The sequence below is a fragment of the Tachysurus fulvidraco genome, chromosome 2 (assembly GCF_022655615.1).
Source record: "Tachysurus fulvidraco isolate hzauxx_2018 chromosome 2, HZAU_PFXX_2.0, whole genome shotgun sequence".
Lineage (NCBI taxonomy): Eukaryota > Metazoa > Chordata > Actinopteri > Siluriformes > Bagridae > Tachysurus > Tachysurus fulvidraco.
In genome coordinates, this window is record NC_062519.1 from 37080680 (window position 1) to 37102430 (window position 21751).

Below are 21751 nucleotides of genomic sequence, written 5' to 3' on the forward strand. Positions count from 1 at the left end.
GGCACACATGCTGTTTGGCAATATCATAATTTCTCAACACTTCTGAGCTCAGCACTTGGGCAATGAGACTACCAGCGATCCAACATAAGCATCAATGGCAGGCATACACTCACAAATGACCTTCTAGTAAATTACCAGAACACACAACAGACTGATATGGAGACTTGATATGGGTGACCCAGGGTGCCTGTAAGATTCTCTCTTCAATCTGTCAATAAAGCCAAGAGTCAAGTCAAGTAGCTTTCATTGTCATTTCGACATTTCGACTATACATAGCTGACACGGTATATAGTTAAATGATGCTTCATAAAAAACACAGAGCTACATAAAACAATGGAGAGCTAAGGAATAAAAAATTAACCTAGCAACATACAGTAGCTACAGGACAGGTACAAAAAAATAGCACTGACCAGTGTTCGGTCTGTGTGACCAAATGTGCAAAAAAGAAAGGATCATTGAGCATTAAACAGTCTTTGCACTGTAGCATAATAAACTCTGGTAGGATGCACTGCGCCATCCAACTCCAGTATTAGTTGGATGTGTAAGTTAACTTATCATGGACACATATGATAGTATTAAGTTGTAATGTGCAAAAACAGCATTAAACAGTCTCTGCACTGTGGCATAGTAAACTCTGGTTGGATGCACTGCACCATCCAACTCCAGTTGGCTAGCTGCCATTTTTAGAGTGGATGCTGTGGCTAATTTAGAGCCTGTCAAAGCACCTGAAGCAGACTTGGTTTGAGCTATACCCTTGCTCACATGCTGCTAAGTTACAGTCACGATCAGCCTTGAAGAAGCACCTAGATATGGTTATAGATGTGTTTTCCAATAAAGATCAAGAAGGATAACTGGCCATTAAAGAAGTGACATAAGAAATGCCTTAATCAGTTTCCATGTAAGCCATGTCTTCCACGAGCCACTAAACAGAAACTGTTTTTCTGGTTGTTCTTGTTCTGGTTGTTTTTATTCATTGTTCCCAGACTTGAGCAGTAGCGACAATCAATCGTGGTTTTGGACCAGCTTTAGCTCTGTGCCAAGGTTTGAATTTGCCAAGCAAGTTCATTGTGTTAACAGGTATTACTGTGCAGTATGTCACACAGTGTCCTTGAGATGTTCAAGCCAAAAGGCACTGAGTGTGTATGTATCTGGTTCTTGGGGTTTTGCATATTAGGAGGAAAAAAATTAGTGCATAGTATGCTGAAGAAAAAACAATCAATCATGCTAGCAATACATTAGAAACAAGCCCACTAGCTGGCTATTTGTAAGGGAATGTTGAATATTTTGAGAAGAATTTGACTAGGCAGAAAAGAGAAGAGCAGTGAGTAACTAGCTAAAGGCAAGGTAGTAATGCTAACATGGTTGAAAAAAAAAAAAAAGGTTAATGGAGGCTTTGCAGCTGTCTAGCCAAACGTTGTCAGGTTCCAACAAATTCTCAAACACCACACAAAAGCCTAGGAAATTATCTCAAAAACTGCTTTTTCATTGTCAGTGGCATTTATTGCAAATGCTTTATCAAAAAAAAAAATCCCCAACTGATTTTAATGGATGGTCTTCAGGCCTTCAGGTGTTTCCTCTGTGCTTAGAAGGGGTGAAGAATTTTTATGAAGAAGAAACCCACAGTATATTTGACATAATGAGAACAGACAGATGGGTGGTAGAGACGATCAGAATATGAATAAGCTTGGGGAAAAACTACTATTATTAATATAATGTGTGGGTAATGATGTAATTATTTGTTACTTATAAAATTCAGTTATTATTGCTCTCAGAAAAAATAACCCAATTTTGGGGAATCTGGGCAACCACTTAACCTAACCTGTAAAATTCAAATACTGATAAATTACCTGTTTTTTTTTTTCTTAAAAACCATTTGTAGTTTCAAAACAAGGGCTCAAAATGAGGAATATCAGCAGCACAGTGTTATGCTTCCATCTGCTGGCTGTATGAATGTCATGATCCTTAGATTACTAATACAAACACAGTATAAATAAATAAGCACCATTATAATTATACAAATATTAGCTAAATAATCAGTGTTCATAAATATGAATAATAATATTAGTTCCAATAAATAAACAATGCAACCAAAAAAATAGAAATGTATTTGTAATATTAAGCCAATTCTTTATTAAAGTTCAAAAACTTAAACCCCAGTGTAGGTTCACTCCTAAACCTTTAGATGATTTATTTGCACCATTTAATGTTTGAACCAAAAACTGTACATAGAAGGTTGCTGCTCTTAATGAAGAAACATAACAAGCAACTTGTTGATTGTATAGTGCCATGAAGAGCTGTAACTAGCTGTCACATGAGTTTTCACAGTACATGTGGTGTAAGCGTGTTGTCTTTGTCCTTATTACAGCAAATTTTTAAAAGGTGAGACTATGGTTTATTGTGCGAGTGTAAGTCAGAAGTCTGTCATGCGTAAGGAGGATGGTGGACAAGCTCGTTAGTCCACTTTTTCATAATCCTGCTATTTACAGAAACAGAAAAGCCACAAAGAGTTACTAAATCTTCAAGATTACTGCTACCTGCTGGTGGCCTCCAAAACAAGTACTTCTGCCTCATTGGGATTAAGTAGGAGGACGTTACTTAGCATCTAAATGTCTTATCCACATTCCTTAACTTTATCAAACTGGTGTCTGTCCTCTGCTTTGGTGTGAATGTGGTGTCCTGTGCGTAGCAGCGAATCCTTGAAGACTGCCTGTTCTCCTGAACCCCAGTCAGATACAAAATTTAATTAAAGATGAAGGTAAACCAAGCTGATCTTAACTGCCAAAGACACATATAGTAAGTAACCCAAAGCAGGAGTAAAATTCAACTTGAGTGAAAATATGCTAACTCAAATCAAGGCTAGAATTTGGCTTGCTGGTTAGCTAATGTTTAATAACCTACTTTTACAAAACCTTTTACAACTAGCTAGCTAATTCAACAAATTCCAAAACCTAAAGATGATCACTAATTGAAATAAATATACAACAAAATGTAAAGTTCATCTACTTTATGTTCGCTGAAAAAATTCATGGAACTGAAATCTGAGCTATGACAATGTCCTGCTGTCTGTGTTGACTTTAAATTGAACTTAATTTGTTAAAAACTAGTGGGTGTGGAATATCATTAGTGATGTTCTAATAAAAAGTGTTTTAATGCCAAATCAATATAAGGTAAAGGAAAGACTGTAGAAATTACATTCAGTTTAAAAATGTTTTATTTAAAGAAACTAACACAACTGGCAACGTTGCCCTATCTATCTCCTAGGAGATAAAGTTTAGACAAGAGCTTTAACGGTCAGTGATAAACCAGGTTTTTTCTCAAAAGATATTAAATGCAGTTTTAATCAAAAGGTGCAAAATAAATATCAAACTAACATATGGGAACAATTATTCTCTACAAATAACTGGTTGTTTGGATAAGTTATTGATTTCTGGAAATTGTAATGGTGCCTAAAGTTGGATGGTCATGCAGTGACTTTGGTACTGGGGCCCAAACACACACTCTTAGGTATGTACACTCGCTAGTACACTGTTCTACTGAGCACAAATATAAACATTCCCTCATTTATAGACAACAGTAGGTAGAGGCAAATAAAACTTAATGATATTAGTTAGGTTGTTTTTAAAGGTCCAGTCAGCGATCAAAAGAGACAATACACAAGTGGGTCACAAGTTAAAAAGAAAAAAAATAACAGCGTCTGTAAGAGGGAGTGGGCATTTATTTTTGTTGACATGAAAGGATTCCATTTGTCCCCTTTAAAAGTGAATTCACTGAAAGTTCTCATCTTTTTATCATCATGAAAAAATACTATCCCGATGGGCATGGTCTCTTCCAGGATGGATCCGCCCCATTCACAGGGTACGAAAGCTCACTAAATGATTTGATGAGGATGAAGATAATCTAAGTCATGCTATGACCAATGTAGTCACCATCCAACAAGAGATTTTGAAACAACCTGATGGACAGGGTTCTCCACTAGCATCATCAAAACATTTTAGAAGAATGATGTTCATCTCTCCAGTACAGTGCAGTCCAAAGACTTTTAGGCCAAAGCACACCGAAACTGTTCTGGTGGCTCAGCGGCATAAAACTTTAATACAGTTTACAGTGTATTTTCTTTTAATTTGTAACTGGTCTGTATATAGCAGTGTTTATTTATGATCTTTATTTTTGTTTTCATACATTATGTACGCTTGCATGAGATGAATAATTAAACTGCTTTGTACAGTTTGAATTTATGAACTCATAACCTGCAGTATGACATCCCCAAAGTGCAGATCTGGATAATATGAGGACCACAGGGCATCTAAAGAGACTGCTATACTCAATGAGAGTGCAAACTTTCCATGATGGCATCTTTGATGGCGTCTACCCATACTTAGTCCATCATAGCCAACCTGCTAACGCACACCTAGAGCTGAACCACCTAGAGTCGAGCAGGAGAACATACAGAAAATCTCAGACAGCAACCCAAGCTCAGGATCAATTCAGAGATCCTTTAGATCCAAGGTGGCAATGCTACCCACATCATCATCTTACAGTAAACAATGCCATTTGTTCCTTCATCTCATGTGAGAGTACATTATGTAAGCAGCATAAAGACAGTAAATAATCACCTCTTACATACGTATATTGTTCGTTTTTTGGTCGTGAACCTTGCCGAGTGGACCTTTAATCAATAACATACTGCCGCAACGCCACACCGCTGCACAGAGTAAACTTACAATTGTTCAAAAAACTCTTAGCAAATTCAGTGGTTCTTATGAAAAAGGATCAGAATAGTTACAACATGAGTGAAACCAAGATGGCCACCTGTCCATCAGTAACAATGTAGAAGTCGTGGTTCTCGTGGAAATACAGAACAACCAGCGTATGGCTGATAAGTGCCCAATTAGTTCAATGGATTCTCAACAATATTTCAGCTTTAGTCTTATTCACAAGGCTCATGCTGTGTTGTAGCTGCCCACATCCTTTCCAAAGTTATAATAGTCCAGCTCCTGTATAGCAACCTCAGAGAGCTTGGTGAGATTAGGCGCATCGTTAGCATCCATATTTTCAGGGGCGGCGAAATTAAAGTTATCCTCTTCATAATCCTCATGAGGTTCCAGATCTGGAGGAGCATCTGAGACAGAAATAAGAGGTCATAAACTAAGCAATCTTAATGCTTAATTAACTTAAAAATTGTTTGTTAAGATCTTCCTTACCATGTCCCTCTGGGGATACGTCCATTCCATGTTTGACCTTCATATGTCGACTGAGGTTACCCTTCAGGTTGAATCGGCTGGAGCAGTATGCACACTTAAATGGCTTGCTGCCAGCATGAAGATGCATGTGACCCAGAAGATTATACATGCGGTTAAATGATTTTCCACACACCTAAAAAAAAAAAAAAAAAAGAAAAGAAAAATTCAACACAAAATGTTGCTATATAACTGAATAACATTTGATGTTATGACTTTTACATAAGGGACTTTTACATAAGGGACTGAACACTTATTGCTGGATAGAAAGTAGCTATTGTATGCTCAAAAAGGCACCAGATGATGTCAGAGACTAATTTGCATATTCAGTGATTTGTCAGGATCATTTGCATATCAAAATGTGTTACATGAGAAAGGAAGATTTTGGGAAGAAAATATGGAACAGAAAAGAATAATAGAGAATAGAAATCTTTTATAAAAATAAATTTAATAGAAAATTAGATTTATAATAGAAAATAAATTTATAAATATTTATTATAGCCAGAATACATCTTTGATGATGGCACCAAAAAAAAACTATTGCATTTACATATTTATCCAAATGCTATAAGAAGTGTATGGTATATGGCTGGACAACCGTATTTTTGTCTGTTCAAAATGTTGATGAATGTGTCACTAGGCTTCTTTTATTTCAAAAAGGAAAAAAATAATAAAAGGTGTTTAAAATTCACCAAATCTAGCAGCAAAGTTACTAAGGAAAGGACCATGGGTTGTATTTTGTCAACCAGATGGGTCAAAATTCTTCATGGTGTCAATGCTAACCAATATGACCTGTGTGATTAAGTGAAAATGATGTGATTTGTGGTGTGGTGTTCTGGAGCCTTACCTTGCACTTAAAGGGTTTCACAGGAAGGTGGACGATCATGTGAGTTTTCAGAGTCTGCTTCTGGACGAAGGATTTAAAGCAGACGTGACACTGAAAGGGCCTGACACTGGCATGGATCAGCATGTGCCTCCTCAGGTTTGCAGACAATGTGAACTCACGAGCACATACATCACACTTGAAGCCTTTTGTTCCCTGAGGAGCAACAGGAAGTAACAAAGACTGGTGACATCTGGAGGAATGATTTACAGTAGTTGTCAATCTGAGAGCACTTATCATTCATCTCATGCAAATAACAATCACTTTTTGGCTGGGTGATATTTTGAAAAAGGATTGTTTACATGCATCAAGTTGGCAGTTTATTAGGTACACAGCCCCCTTCTCACCATCTGTACATTCCAACGTGCATGAGGTAATTGCACTGTGTGGTATAAATTAAGAAGACCAGTGTTCTAACGTGTGGGTGTGAAACTGATTGCTAATGGTAACTAGAGTGAAACTGATAGTTAATGGTAACTAGTTCTACCTTTGCACCTTTTGTTTGGATAAAAATGCAGACACTTTTATCTGAAGCAAGTTACAAATTTGAGAAGAAAAGCTTTTTAATATGCGAAAAGCTGGCGCAACTTTTGTTCCAAATGAGCGGAAGCCACTGATTTCTCTTGTTTAAACAGCTGATAAAGTTTGGTGCCTGCTTGGGTGCTTCTTTGGTACCTGCTTGGGTGCTTCTCTTACCTGCTTCTCTTGTTTAACAATACAAAAATACTAAAAAGCCTAAGAACATGATGACAGAACTGATCGAGTTCAACCATCCATGACTACAGATTGCCTGCATTTTATATACCAGCATGATAATTCACTGTGATGTAAAGTATGCTGTTGAGGCTTAAGAGCTCAGCAGCGGCAGCTTGACAGTGGTGAGATTTGAACTCATAACCTTCTGGTCAGAAGTCTGTCGTCTTAACCACTGAGCTCCCACTTCCCCTTGCTAGATGGTTCCAATGGCCTACAAGCCAACACTCCCCTATTACACAGCAGCTACCACTTGGAGATGGGGGTTAGCATGTGACTCTCCAAGACATTCATCTTTCTGAACTGCTGCTAAAGTCACAGTGCATCTGAACACACTTGGAGGAAAATGCTAACTGCCTCTTCAGCTTACACAAGCTCACAGATGGCTGTGATTGGTTAATATCACTCTGACTGACAGGGACAAGAATAATGCCATCCTACTGTACATCCCAGAGAAGAGACTGATGAGCAGTTGTTTTCTGTTGGACACCAAGTGATGAAAATTCAGACTTGTGGCTCTCAGTAATAGCCTTTGTGTTGCAGTATAATGTTCTTGTGCAACACAATACAGTATCTGTTTGAATCTTGCCAAATACATTACAAATACAAAACACCACTCAATATGGGTACCTAACAGCCTGGAAGCTCAGGTGAAACATTTTTACAATTTACAACGGGGTGTCAAACTCAGATCCTGGAAAGCCTCAATCCTACAGTGATTAGAGTTTACCCTCTTAACAAGTCAAAATTAACACCAGCGGTGCCAATTGGGATTCTCCATCACCAAGACTAGGCCCTCTTTTTCAATAGTCTTGACAAAATTACTATTAAACAAAAAATATTTCAGACATTTCAATTTCATTTCAATTTGCTGACATCCTAAGAGAATCTTGGAAATATACATGGACAGCAAATACACAGTCAAATAGTGACAAAAATCATAAAGAAAAAATGGGCCTTGAGTTCCTGGACATAAAAGTGTAAGTATCACTGTAGCACAATCAGGAAGAAAGCAAATACTATTGGGGTAATAAATTTAGACTTTTAACTTTGCTGTGACCTTGACCCAGATTGGATCGATTCCCAAATCAGTTTAACTGCTGGTTACAATGATATTTCTTCATAAATCTTATAAACATTCAACCGCTCATTCTTGACACTAACAATAATCTTGGATGGACAGATGGACAGGCAGTAGAGTAAGATGTGGGGGAAAATCCAAACAGAACCTAAGAAATGTCAATTAAAAAGCAACCATCTGGATAACATAATTACTTAATCCCATTTACAGAAACCGAGGCTAAGAAAGCTAGGAATTACTTGGGGCTCTGCCCCAGGAGTTAAGACAGAAGTTGGAAGCAGATCAGAGATAATATTGAGATTCCAGTATTGATTCTCCTGCTAGTCGAATACATGGCTGTCCAACCAAAGGATAAAAAAACCTCTATGCATACAATTTCTACCTTATTTCTAATGACTTGCTCCAACCACAGTCTGGTAATTTCTCCACATGTTGCCCTTTCATGACCTTTAAAACTGTAGGCTATTTCTGTCTTGCATATGACTTCTAATTCATATACAAGCTCTCTGTAACCGTGACATGCAGTGTTTTCCGATCGAAGCAAAAGACGTCTTTGGCATGATCAGATCGCCGTATATGTTCGATGTAAACAGATAGCTCTTGCCAGATGGCAGATAAATCCCACACTGCAATCTCTCACCAATTATATGTAACCTAGCTGAATTTGTGACTAAGTGTGCACTACTTGTGTATTTAAAACAAAAAGGAAGGACATGCTGCGTTTACTTTTTTCTAAACACACTGTTTTTATTTTTTTTTAATAGAGTATAAATATAAGTTCTGTTGTACTGTTATTTGTCCTACACCTACTACACCTAGGATTTTTATCTAAATGCCATGAAAGGCACTTGTGTACCTACTTTAATATCCATATTTACAATGTAAATAGATTTGTTGCAACTGTGCTAGAAGCTCCATACTTAAGCAAGAATACAGAAAGTCAGTCATTTTTACCTTAGAGGCACGTGCCTGAGGCTTAAGCACTTTGTGTGTGAGGGAGTGCTGGCGTAGCTGGTGTAGCTGCAGGAACTGCAGGCCACACTGGCTGCAGGAAAAAGAGCGTTGGGCCTGATGCTTCAGCATATGGTTCTGCAACTGACTACGGTAGGCAAATGTCTTACTGCAGTGGCTACACTGAAAGCTGGCCTGCCCTTGGTGGCTGACCTGATGGCGCTTGAGGTGAGCATAGGTGGGAAACTCCATGGAGCACTGTGAGCAGATGTGGCAGCGGCCTCGCTCATGCTTCACCTCATGGGCTCGCAGCTCACTGGGGTAGGCAAAGCCTCGTCGGCAAAAGCGGCAGCTGAAGGGCTTGACATCAGAGTGTTGTAACATGTGGCGTTTTAGGTGGCTGGTCTGAGTAAAGCCTTTTTTGCAGACAGTGCACTTGTGTGGCCGTGTGCCTTGGTGCGTCAGGAGGTGTGTCTGCAGGTGGCTTGGCTGCTTGAAGAGCTTTCCACAATGTGGGCAGGCATGAGGTTTAATGCCATTGTGACCCAAAATGTGTGTTACCAGGTTATATTTGGAAGTGTATGACTTTTCACACATGCGGCACTTCCAGCGCTTCAAGCCCTCGCCAACATCAACACAATATGATTCGTTGATCTGAATGTTGATGTCCAATCGGTCAATGCGGCGCCCCCGCGGTGCCTCCCCTTCTACAGGCTCCCCCCAGAATAGGCCTTGGTTGCTTTCATCAAACTCCCCTACTCCATCCATATCCCCGCCTTCATAGCCAACCTCATTAGCACGGAAGTAGCTACTAATCTCCTCCCCTCCACTGCCAGCCTTCCCCATCCTTCCGTCATTCCCATCCTCTTGGACATCCTCATTTCCTCTTTTCTCCAGTGTATGGTTTCGGTCATGAGAATGAACCTCATTAGGTGTGTGACTGTTGGAGTGGGGATGAACATGGTGGTTAGGTGGCTGATGTGTGCCTTTGGGTTCCCGGACACAGGTCGAGCAGCAGTTACTGCCGTGAGGTTTGGAGGCTAGGCGGTAACCAGAGTTGTCTACCATCTGCATGCTCTCTCTAGGCATCATGCTCATCATGTGGTTGCAGGAAGGCAGTCCCGGTGTCACAGACTCACCTTTGACATGGGAACCTGGATTCTGGTGCCCTACAAGAGGCTTTGTGTTTTCAGGTGTCCCCTGCCACCTCCTTTCAGCACAGCTTGGGTGACCCTGACCGTCCTCTCCAAGGTTCACACCAAGGTAGTCACCATTGGCGCCAATGAGCTGGTCAGCATACTCATAGTCCATCCGCTCGATGGACGGAGCAGGAGATTCTTTGGGCTCTCCGGTATAAAAACCGTTGGGTGCAATGGTAGCACCAAAGACCTCATTCTGTGATATAAGTCCCAACACAGCAGCCTGGGCCAGAGACAAGACCACCACTGGGTCTGTCTGTGTCCCCACATCCATCTGCTGGTGCATGGCTTCAGCATAACATCGAACCAGCTGCTGAGTCTTCTCCTCCTGCCAAACAGACACACAATAATACATCTCAGAAAGGATAAATAAGCAACCTAGACTACAAGTAATATACTTAAAGATATGTTGGATTGCACTTCCTGTTCATTGTTTAAACCACAGAGATACTCAATTCATCTCAGGAGTAATTAAAATGCTTTATTTCAGATTGAACTGGAGATTATGTCAGGTAATTACAATGTAATTCAATCAACTAATTTAACTGCACATAAAAACTATACATTGACAGCTGAGCTGTCGAATGCCATACTCTTACCAAAATAAGTATAATAAATAAATAAATAAATAAATAAATAAATCAATAGAGATACTAACAAAAATATCATGAATATGCACAGTGAGGGAAAGAGTGCATGAAAGGAAGCTCGAGTGACAGAAAAGACAGATTAGGCGAGTGATGGAGGGAGAGAAAAAAAGAGGAGGGGTTGACTGTGTGAGTGAACAAGAGAGTGGGTGAGAGAGGGGGGGATAAAATGAAAAGCATATAAAAATAACATTTTCATTTAAATGTAGAGCTAAGGAAAAAGAATAACAGCATAAAATCTAAGATGTGAAAAATGCATGTGGTTAAAATAACAGTTATTCAATCATTAAAATCTGTACTGGAAACAGTAAAGAATAAGTAAACACTCATTCTCTCTCTCTCTCTCTCTCTCTCTCTCTCTCTCTCTCTCTCTCTCTCTCTCTCTCTCTCTCTCTCTCTCTCACACACACACACACACACAAACATACACTCATGAATATAAACTTACCAAATTTCTCTTGGTTTGAGGTTTTAGATGTTTGAGCGACCTCATCTTTAGTCAAAAGTTCACGTTTACCTGCTTGCCCCTTTTACTCCACACTCTACTGCTGTCTACAGCTACACACAAACACACACAGATACACACTGTCTCTGTTCTCTCTGTATGTGAGCTTGTTCTTTTTCCTCTCTCTCTCCCCTCCCTTTCTGTCAGACTGTCTCTCTCTCTCTCTCTCTCTCTCTCTCTCTCTCTCTCTCTCTCTCTCTCTCTCTCTCTCTCCCTCTTTCTCTCTCTCTCTCTCTCTCTCTCTCTCTCTCTTGTGTGTGCTCGCTCTAATTTTCCTCTTTCCCCTCCCCCATCTCTCTCTCCCTCTCTCTTTCTTTTTCTCTTTTTCTTACTGGTGCAAACACACACAGACACACACAGACACACACAGACACACACAGACACACACAGACACACACAGACACACACAGACACACACAGACACACACAGACACACACTATTGTATTTGATTTTATGTCCCCATAGAAAAACATTAGATATAAAACACCCAAATTCTGTACTACACTGAGAGGTGTTAAAACAAAGAATGAGAGAGAGAGAGAGAGAGAGAGAGAGAGAGAGAGAGAGAGAGAGAGAGAGAGAGAGTGACTAAGCAACCATAATGAACTAAAGACAAAACCATAGACATCATTTACAAAATAATAATGAATGAAATGGGAGGTGAAGAGGAGTGATAAATATGGCATTAAGAAATCTGCATTGGCCACAAAGTCAGAGGGTCATAATTCAAATACACAAATCTTCAGTATATACCCAAGGCCAATAATGTACATTCAGTACACATCATTGTACTGAATTGGTCACACACACCAACAAAACCTTACTCAAGTTCAAACATTACTAACTAAACATGTACACTTTACATTTCACCAACTTTGTTTTTCCTAATTGTATTGCTCTTGAGAAAAAAAAAGGTTTAATATTCAAATAACTACACGGATCCTCGAACTGTCACAATACACAATTTGTTCATTTGATCATAATCAGTATACGTTTTAATGTTGCAACATACTGTATATATCTAAACCCAGTCCATTTTGGGGGGCTTTTTAGAATTGTAGTGGTTACACCTCAGGAGAAAATGGCTGAGAGAGAGGTATTCAGGAAGACAAGAAAATGGAGGGATGAGGGAGGAGAAGTCTTTTTCAGTGAGGGAAATGGAGGGAGAGAGAGGGAGAGGGAGGGAGGGAGAGAGAGAGAGAGAAAGAGACAGAGAGAGAGAGAGAGGGTGGGGGGAGAGAGAGAGAGAGAGAATGAGAGAGAGAAAGAAGGGTTTATGCTCTCTGCTAGAGCTAGAGAGATATAGATATCTCTTTCGGTTTATAGCCTCTCCCTTTCTCCCTCTCTCTCTCTCTCTCTCTTTCTTTCCTCTTCCTCCATCCCCCCTCTATCTCGCCCTCTGAAATTTCTTTTCTTCCTAACATAATGACCTAGGTCGGTGTAGAGAGAAGCTATTGATAGAGAGAGAACTACAGCCAACAGACAGAAAAAGGATTCATAAGAGAGGGAGTGAGAGGACGAATGGGGGAGGGGGAGGGACAAGAATAACGATATAGAGATATATATAGATAGAGTAGGATGATAGAGATAGTATAGATAGATAGTATATGGATTTACACGGAGTTAGTGTGACATAGGATTGGAGTGACAGAGAGGGAGTGACAGAGAGGGAGTGAGAGAGAGAGGGAGTGAGAGAGAGAAAGGGGGAGGGCATGGAGTGAGACAGGAAAGAGAAAATGGAGACATGAAAGACAGATTCTGATTGCAAGTACTTTGATCAAGTTTTAAACATCACAGTCCAGTTTTTCCACATAGTTCATTTACATCTGATTCTAGTCTCTGAGCCCAGTCAGGTTCAGCTTCCAAACATAAGGAGACATGCTAGAAGATGACTGAACACTAATGATTATTAGTTATGCACTAATACAGGGCAGTGTATGGAGTCACAAAGTCACCCACAGTGCATGTTCATGCACACAACCAATCCAAACGCTTTTTAATTTAGGCAGTTAACCAATCGTTTACAATCAGATTGCACAACCAATCATTTACCAAGCGGAAAAGCTGAAAGAGAAAACAAACTCTCTTTGGATCAAACTCAAGACCGCTTGATGCAGGAAATATTTTGCAATTTCAAAAGAATAATTATCAGAAACTTTGAACTGAACTTCAGTTCTGTTTAGTACAACCAACCAACCAACCTTCATTCATTCTCATTAACAACTTTATCCTAGTCAGGGTTGTGGTAGATACAGAGCCTCCAAAGCGTCATAGACACACATTCACACACTCATTAACACCTAGGGGCAATTTGGTTTCACCAGTGTGGCAAAATAAGTCCCAGTCCAATAGCAGAGTATAGTACCTTATTATGGTATAGACTAAACTTCAAACTTTAAACTCTTCCGCTGGTATTTCATTACTGTGCTACCATTTACAAGAGGTAGACCTTTTTTCTCACCTCATGGGACATACTGTATATCAGAAAACCATAGTACAACAACATTCAATCACTGGCTTTTTGTAGGGTATTATAACTGCTATACTTCCAGACAAATCAGAAAACCTACAGCGAATGCCAATGCCAATTGACTTTTTTGGTAGCACACAAACTCACTTGAAACTGTTGATTTGCATAGAATAACAAGATGTTGGTTCATTTTCACAGAAAATGTTGGAGTAACTTTTCCCCAGATGTGTTCTAGAGGAGACACAAAACAATCCCACTTGTGTTTTTTGTTTGACATCTCAAGTCCCACAGTTTGCATTATTATCTGGGTGATGTCTGACATGTGGATTTGCAAAGTAAAACTATCTGCTACCAGAAGCACATGTATGTTTTGGGTCCTTTCACTAGGAACATTTTATTTGCATGTAGTGACTGCTTTAGCTGAGAATGGGGAATGTTGTTCAGTTGGTGAGGATGATTTTGCCTTAGTCAACAGCTCCTGGAGGAAAGATGAGATCAGCACAACTGGAGCACCAAAAAGGATTGTGCTTATCTGTGTGCCACTGTTTAAAGACTTACCTCTGGAATCCATTGCTCTGGATGATAATGATAAATTTCTGCTCAGACCTAGTTGAACAACAAAATGGGGCAAAATGTGTTGAAGCTACATACTACCTACATACTTCCTACATACGTACACCTGTTCTTAAATGCACATTTCTTGTGGAAATTATGCGCAAACAGTTATCAAATAGGGATGTGCTGCTCAGTGGTTAAGCTGTTAGACTACCAATCTGAAGGTTGTGAGTTCAAAACCCAGGACTACCAAGCTGCCACTGCTGGGCCCCTAAGAAAGGCCCTTAATCAATTGCTCAGTTGTGTAAAATGAGATAAAATGCAAGTCTCTCTCTAAATATGGGCATCTGCCAAATCTGTGTCAGGTAAAACTAAATAGTGATAGTTCTGGAATACTGGAAACTCGATCTCTCACTCTCTCTCATTTTCTACCGCTTTATCCAAACTACCTCGGGTCACGGGATCTCAGGCATCATCGGGCATCAAGGCAGGATACACCCTGGACGGAGTGCCAACCCATCGCAGGGCACACACACACTCATATTCATTCACGCATTCACACACTACGGACAATTTTCCAGAGATGCCAATCAACCTACAATGCATGTCTTTGGACCAGGGAGGAAACCGGAGTACCCGGAGGAGGACGTGCAAAATCCGCACACACAAGGCGGAGGTGGGAATCGAACCCAGACCCTGGAGGTGTGATGCACAACCCTAGGAGAAGCTGCATAAGCCAGTGTTTCCCCTGCCGGTATATATTCACATATTTGGGCTTATACATCAATCCCCAAAGCTCTATGGTTATAAAGGAGAAGAACGGTGGGTACTCTGCCGTTTCTCTTGATACAGCATTGAGTTTCCGCTCTCTGTAAAGGAATAGCAAGTCCTCAGATTATTATACTCCCTCTGCTTGCATAGGTTCCAGACATAAAAGTGGGTACTTTACCACAGGATCTGAAGCAGCAGCCTATATTTTGTCACATAAACATTACAGCACAGTGAAATTCTTTCTTCACATATCTCAACTTTGGAAATCGGGGTCAGAGCTCAGGGTCAGACATGATACAGCACCTCTGGAACAGTAAGGGCTAAGGGCTTTGCTCAAGGGATCAACAGTGGAAGCTTGGCAATGCTGGGGCTTGCACCCCGATCTGATCAACAACCCGGAGCCTCAACCGATTGAGTCACCACAGCCCAACCGGATTAGTCTTTGTCATGAATTGATGTGTCAAAAATGCAACTTTTCCATCCCTAAAAATCATTGAAACTGAGTATGCTTCCCAGAACCCAAGATCAATTCTTTGAGATCAGGAAGCACCTTGAGAAGAAGCCACTCTGGCTTTGATTGAGTTACACCAGACTTTAGCCAGATAATCAAGGATGTTGGGTCTACAGCTGTTCACGAGGTCCTTGTGGGCAGCTTGTAAGCACTGTTGACTCCACTAGACAATGGCATGCATTTAGGCTAATATGATGAGCCAAATTATGCCTGCTGTTTACTACTGTACTGCATCAGTGGTGGCCTTAAATCTTTAATCTCTAATATTCAAACAGTTGTTCATAGCTGCCATTGATCCCCTTGTGATGGAGGTGTTTCATGTAGGCCAGGACATATGGCAACTCCCCATCAATCTGGTTACTGCACACTGCAAAATAATGGCAAGCACAAACTGCTCTACTGGATGTGTTCAAATGACTCATAAGATATAATGCAAGTGTGCAACGGTAACTCTTTTGGCTTTTGTCGTTGTGAAGAGAAGCGGTCAGGTTTTTGGATAACAAAATTAGTGTAGAATAACTTATTTTAGGTCGCTGCAATATTTTCTGTATTCCAATGTTCACAGAGGTTCTGCCTGCCTTTTGCAAGTCCCAGCCTAAATTTCCTAGCAGGTGCCCCTTGCACCCCATCATTAAACAGTCTCACACGGGTCTCACAACCTCAAAGAGCATTTCAAACATTTTATCTCTACCCCAAGTTCTCTTGGACAGATGCATGGAAAAAAAATGGTCTCCATGCAAGAGGGTGGTCTTTCCAATTAATTCTTGACTTAAGGAAGCTAAAAACGACCTTTATTGGCCCCAAACCAATTTCAACATGACAATGTCCGATAAGGTCCCAAAATATCCATAAAGACATGGTTTGAAGAACTCATATGACCTGTGAAAAGCCCTAACCTGAGCATGTTTACGATGAACAAAACATCCAACTGCACAACTAGATTTCCTGCCCAACATCAGTACCTTACCTTACTAATGCTCTTTTGGGTGAATTGACAAATCCCCAGAGCCAAGATTAAAAATCTCGAGGGAAGCCTACCCAGAGAAGTAGAGGTTATTATATAATAACCGGGGCTAAATCTGCAATGAGACGTTCATATAGCACATACTGGTGTGACTAGTCACGTGTACATACGTGTGTATTGTCTTTTGTGTATTGCATTTTTTGTACTTTTTGTATTGTCTTGTAACTTAATGTCTGCACTGTTTTTTGTCCTGCACTGTCTTTTGTCCTGCACTGTCTTGCTTGTCTTGTCCTGCACTGTTTGCACCAGGTTGCACAGTTGCACTTTATGTGGCTAAGACTACTTACATGTTCTTAGCCCTGTCTTTGTTTTATGTAGCACCTTGATCCTGGAGAAACGTTGTCTCATTTCACTGTGTACTGCAACAGCTATATATGGTTGAAATGACAATAAAAAGCTTCTTGACTCTTGACTCTTACATACTTTTGGCCACACAGTGTAAATCCTGAGCATTGTTTAACTGCTTTATTTCATCATTCTCTCACGCACAAAATAACTCAGTAACTTGTCATTAAGGATCATAAAAAAATGTATTTTGAAGTAGATTATTTCTGCCATAAGAAGGTTTAATTTAGTTTATGGTAAATAGGTGTCAGGTATTTCCTTTCACAGTGCACATCGTGTTTTTATCTTCGTTTCCATGTGCTTTCGTTATTGTTCTGACTTTGTTTTCACCGCGTCTTGATTTTCTACCCAATCATATTCCAAATCATTTTGTGTTCTTTTTTCCTCACCATCTAGTCTCTCCATCTCACAATCTTTTATTTATGTCTCCTATTAAAAACCTGCACATTTGTATCTTGGTTTCCTGTACTTCCTAATTTTGAGTCATTATAGAACACCACACTGTATGAGTGGATACAGCAAATGCAACTTAAGTTTTGAGTCAGTTTGGTGAATATCGTTGGAAGTTATCAGAATGTGTTGCACCTATGGCAAAAAAACCTTGATCAACCACTATAACTTCAACATCCTCAAGAGCTCTTGGTTGAACAATTTCACCTGACTACAAACTGTTGTAGAAAGGACATTATTTACATTTACATTATGTCCGGTTCAGTGTCACCCAAATGAGGATGGGTTCACTTCTGAGTCTGGTTCCTCTCAAGGTTTCTTCCTCATATCATCGCCTCATTGGGGAAAGATGTTAGAGATAAATAATAACTTTTTTTTAACATTTTAAACTTTCCCATTTTTATTGTTTCTATTAAGCTGCTTTGATTCAATTGTTAAAAAAGCAATACAAATTAAATGGATAAATTGAATATCATTAGCTTTATTTGGATTTTTCATTATATATGAATTTACTCAGATGCTATTAACAGCAAGAAGCTAATTATGGAAATATTGACAGGGTTTAAATCTACTGTTAGCAGTTTGCTTGGGCCAAAACACAGTCCTGGCATAAGCACTGAACTTAATGTTCTGATGGGGGGAAAAAAAGACTTGTGAATGTTCTGGACTGTTTCCTGGCCTCAGCAGCTGAAAGTTTCGACATGATCCAATTGCATTAACCAATCAGAAACCTTTCTTCAGAAAGACAGACCTCCCTAACTGTCAATTATTAGTCACAAATACTTCTAATCCACATAAACAATTTACTAATGCAAACCATTTTGTCTAATATGTTTAATATGGTTAATTTGAACAAAAATAATCATCCATGATGTGTACAGAAGCTGGATCAATCCCACTTTTGGAGTTTTGTTTCTGTTATATTCCCCTTTTGATGTCATCAAACTAAGGGCTAGGCATTCGCAAATATTATAAATATGATCAGCCACACATTGAATTTGATATGGACAAAATCCTAGACAAGATAAAAATCCTATGCCATCTGGTTTCAGAGTTGGACCATACATTCTCGAAGCATCAGTGTCAGGGATGATGAGCCACAGGAGCATCACGAAGAGAGGTCTAACATGTCAGAGTGGTAATACTATAGCTAATAAATCATCATTTGGCTACATTGCTGCTAATTGTTTGTACTAACATCCCACATTTCTGGCTAATAGTCAAAAAGTAATGGAGAAAATATAAATAAACAATATTTAACACAATTAATTTGATATATTATTGGTACCTAGTAAAACAATATTATTATTATTATTATTATTATTATTATTATTATTATTATTCTTACTAAAAGAAAAGCCTGGTGTACAGTGTAAAAGGCTCAGTCACAATCATGATCAGCATGAGGTAGCAACACATTCAAGCACTGAACATCAAGAGGTGATAAAAATCCCCCCAAAACAATGTATGTTAGAACTTGCACAAATTCCACAGTCATTGAAACGACTAAACGGCAATCGTTCTTTCTCGATCGAAAAAACGTGCAAGTGTACATCGAAACATACTCTAACATATTGTACCTGCTACGCACCTGCTACTGTACAGCAAGCCCCGCCCCCATTGTCTATCCATCATCTACAGAGCATTTAATTGGATAAACACAAGACTGGTACAGGATGAGTCATTCAAATATATGAAGAGCTTTTCCCACAGAAAGAGATGCTACAAAATTAAAAACAGACTAATTTTTTACTTTTAGTTTTATAAAAACCGACTCTAATATTCATCGATATCTTATTAGCGAAGGAGGAGAAGAAAAAACAAAACTCTGAAATACAAACTTTGATTTGACTTTAATATCCAGTCGACTGCTTTAGAGATTAGTTTCACTATGTGTAGGTTTCTTTCCCTCAAAACGTGACCTGACTTTTTCTTTCATTGTTTAGTTTGAAAGCAACGCACTAAAAGACACTAAAAACTGATTGTGACAGAAATTTCTAAACGGTTTTCTTCCCTCACCTATTTTTTTTTTTACCAACAAATCACAACAAACACCAAACAAACGTACACCTATTAGCCCGGTTAATTTTTCTTTAATATTCTGTCAGAAAGCTACAAAGCTAACGATCAAATGCAGAGTTTGACCAACAAAAACGTCGAATCTAACGCGAAAACGTTGTGAAATTAAAACTACACTGTTATAATTGTTTGTTTTGTTTACTTATTTATGCTAGGTTAGCTTAGCAGCTAGCACTAAGAGGAACAGGGCCTGCTTTCCCCCCACACACTCCATCTAACACCGTCCACCAGCCAACAGGGTGTGTAAATAACATTTTTAAAAAATTAAAAAAGGTATATTTCTTTCATTGTAATAATACACAGACAGAGAAACATTCCTGTGGATCAGAATCGAAATGATTTAACGTAAAGAATTTGAGTTGCGATGGGACTCTGGTCCGGTCGCTCAATGCAAGTGCATTAGTTTCATTTCACACCAAATAACAAACCCAAACGTTCATATAACTTACCACACTCCAAAACGCGGTTCTGTACGTAGAAGACACTTTGGAGATTTTATTTTACTACAACTTCGGACTGAATTTGATCCAATTCTGTTTCTTAGTTCGGCAGAAAGTCAGAAGAGAAAGTGACGTGAACAAATATACCCCTTAGCCTTAAGCAACCGCTAGAGGGCAGAGAAGAGAATGAACCGCGTACATGAACGACTTCTTCTTTCATTGGCAGGTTAGACGGCGCTTTTGCCCCATGCTGCCATCCTGTGTTACTACAGCTATCTCTTCTGTACATACAGTATATACTGCATTCTACTGGAGCTACAGGAAACACCCCCTCAGCTCTGGATTCCTACTCAGGATATTCTCACATGGTCATCAACAAGGACACCCACAACATCAGCAGTACACAATGTAACACTTATTGCCTTCTTACCTTATCATATTTGCTTTAAAACCATCAATATACAGTACAGACATATGTAGTCCAAGTCAAAATGTATATAGGTCAGACATTTTCCCCATAAATATGGCTATATATTGTATTTATAAGAAGGTAGGGTGATGTACATATATATGCTTTAATTTGGGTTCAAATGCTAATAATGTATTTGAACTTTTAATGTTGGTCAAATCAAATAAAATTTTTATTTGTACCTGGGAGTTTCCTGGTTTAAACTCTGAATGGCCTGCAAGAGGAAGCTTCTCCTCATTCTCTCTGTGTTTGCTTTCAAGGCGCGGAAGGATTTCCCTGAACGCAACAAAGAAAAGAGTCCATTGGGATGTCTGAGGTCCTTTACAATCTTTCTAGCCCTGGTCCGGCACCATGTGCTGTAGATGTCCTGCAGGTCAGGGAGCTCGGTGTGGATGGTACATTCAGCTGACCGCACCACCCTCTGGAGGGCTCACCTGTCCTACATGATGCTGTTCCCAAATGTGATACTACCCTTCAGGACGCTCTCAATGGTGCAGGTGTAAAAAGTCTTTAGCACCTGAGAGGGTAGTTTGAAGTTCCTTAAGTGTCTCAGATGGTACAAAGTCTGCCAGGCTGGGCCGGTAGTGGAAACTGTCCACTCTCTCCACTGGGGTCCCGTTGATGTTTAGTGGTTGGTATGACCGCTCCTGCTTCATGCTGAGGTCCACTATCAACTCCTTAGTCTTGCTGACGTTCAGGAGAAAATTGTTCTCCTGGCATCATCTCTCCAGGTTTTTAGTCTCCTGTAGGTAGGCTGTCTCGTCTTTGTTGGAGATCAGGCCCACAACAACAGTGTCGTCAGCAAACTTGATGATGGTGGTGGATGATGATGGTTTGGTCTATTTTATTACCTCGGTCAGAATTTTCTGGATCTGCCCTGTTCCCCAGAACTCATCCCCCAGAACTGTGCAATACATTACACAGACCGAGTTTGCGAAAACCTGACCATCACACCCATATTTGACCCTTCTCCAAATTGTTGCCACAAAGTTGACCATTGGCAAACAAGAAAATGACAATGAACTAGAATGATTTTGTACTGCATTCTGTAACATTACGGTTCACAGGCATTAAGGTTCACCTCAACCCCAATGAACATGTTTGGGATGAATTGAAATGCTTATTTTGTACCAGCCATTCTCGCCAGACATCAGTAACTGACCTTAATACCCAAGCTCCAAAAAAAAGTTAAAAACATTCCCAGGGGGCTAAATCTGGAATGGGATATTCATACATATAATGGGTGTGAATAGTCTAGTGTCTACATATATTTGGTCATATAGTTTATATTATCTTCACATGGCTTTGGGCTGGCCCTAGAGTGCCCATCCTATGAAACATACCTGACACACCTCCCCACTGACTTCTCTCAATTTGGTG

General features: G+C 39.7%; 1 protein-coding gene across 2 annotated transcripts; it reads right to left on the bottom strand.

The window, feature by feature from the left end:
* Positions 1 to 3193: 3193 nt before the first annotated feature.
* znf710b (zinc finger protein 710b) lies at positions 3194 to 20094 on the bottom strand. Of its 2 annotated transcripts, XM_027153174.2 has the most exons (6): positions 19912 to 20094; positions 11200 to 11309; positions 8909 to 10432; positions 6085 to 6276; positions 5202 to 5373; positions 3194 to 5119 (listed from the first exon to the last, which is right to left on the bottom strand). In XM_027153174.2, exons 2-6 carry the CDS (start codon positions 11242 to 11244, stop codon positions 4941 to 4943), a joined length of 2112 nt encoding a protein of 703 aa, XP_027008975.1. In that variant the 5' UTR covers positions 11245 to 11309; positions 19912 to 20094; the 3' UTR covers positions 3194 to 4940. The 2 variants fall into 2 exon arrangements, with proteins under 2 accessions (XP_027008975.1, XP_027008976.1); XM_027153175.2 differs by lacking the exon at positions 11200 to 11309 and having other exon boundaries at positions 19912 to 20093.
* Between the last annotated feature and the right edge of the window lie 1657 nt (positions 20095 to 21751).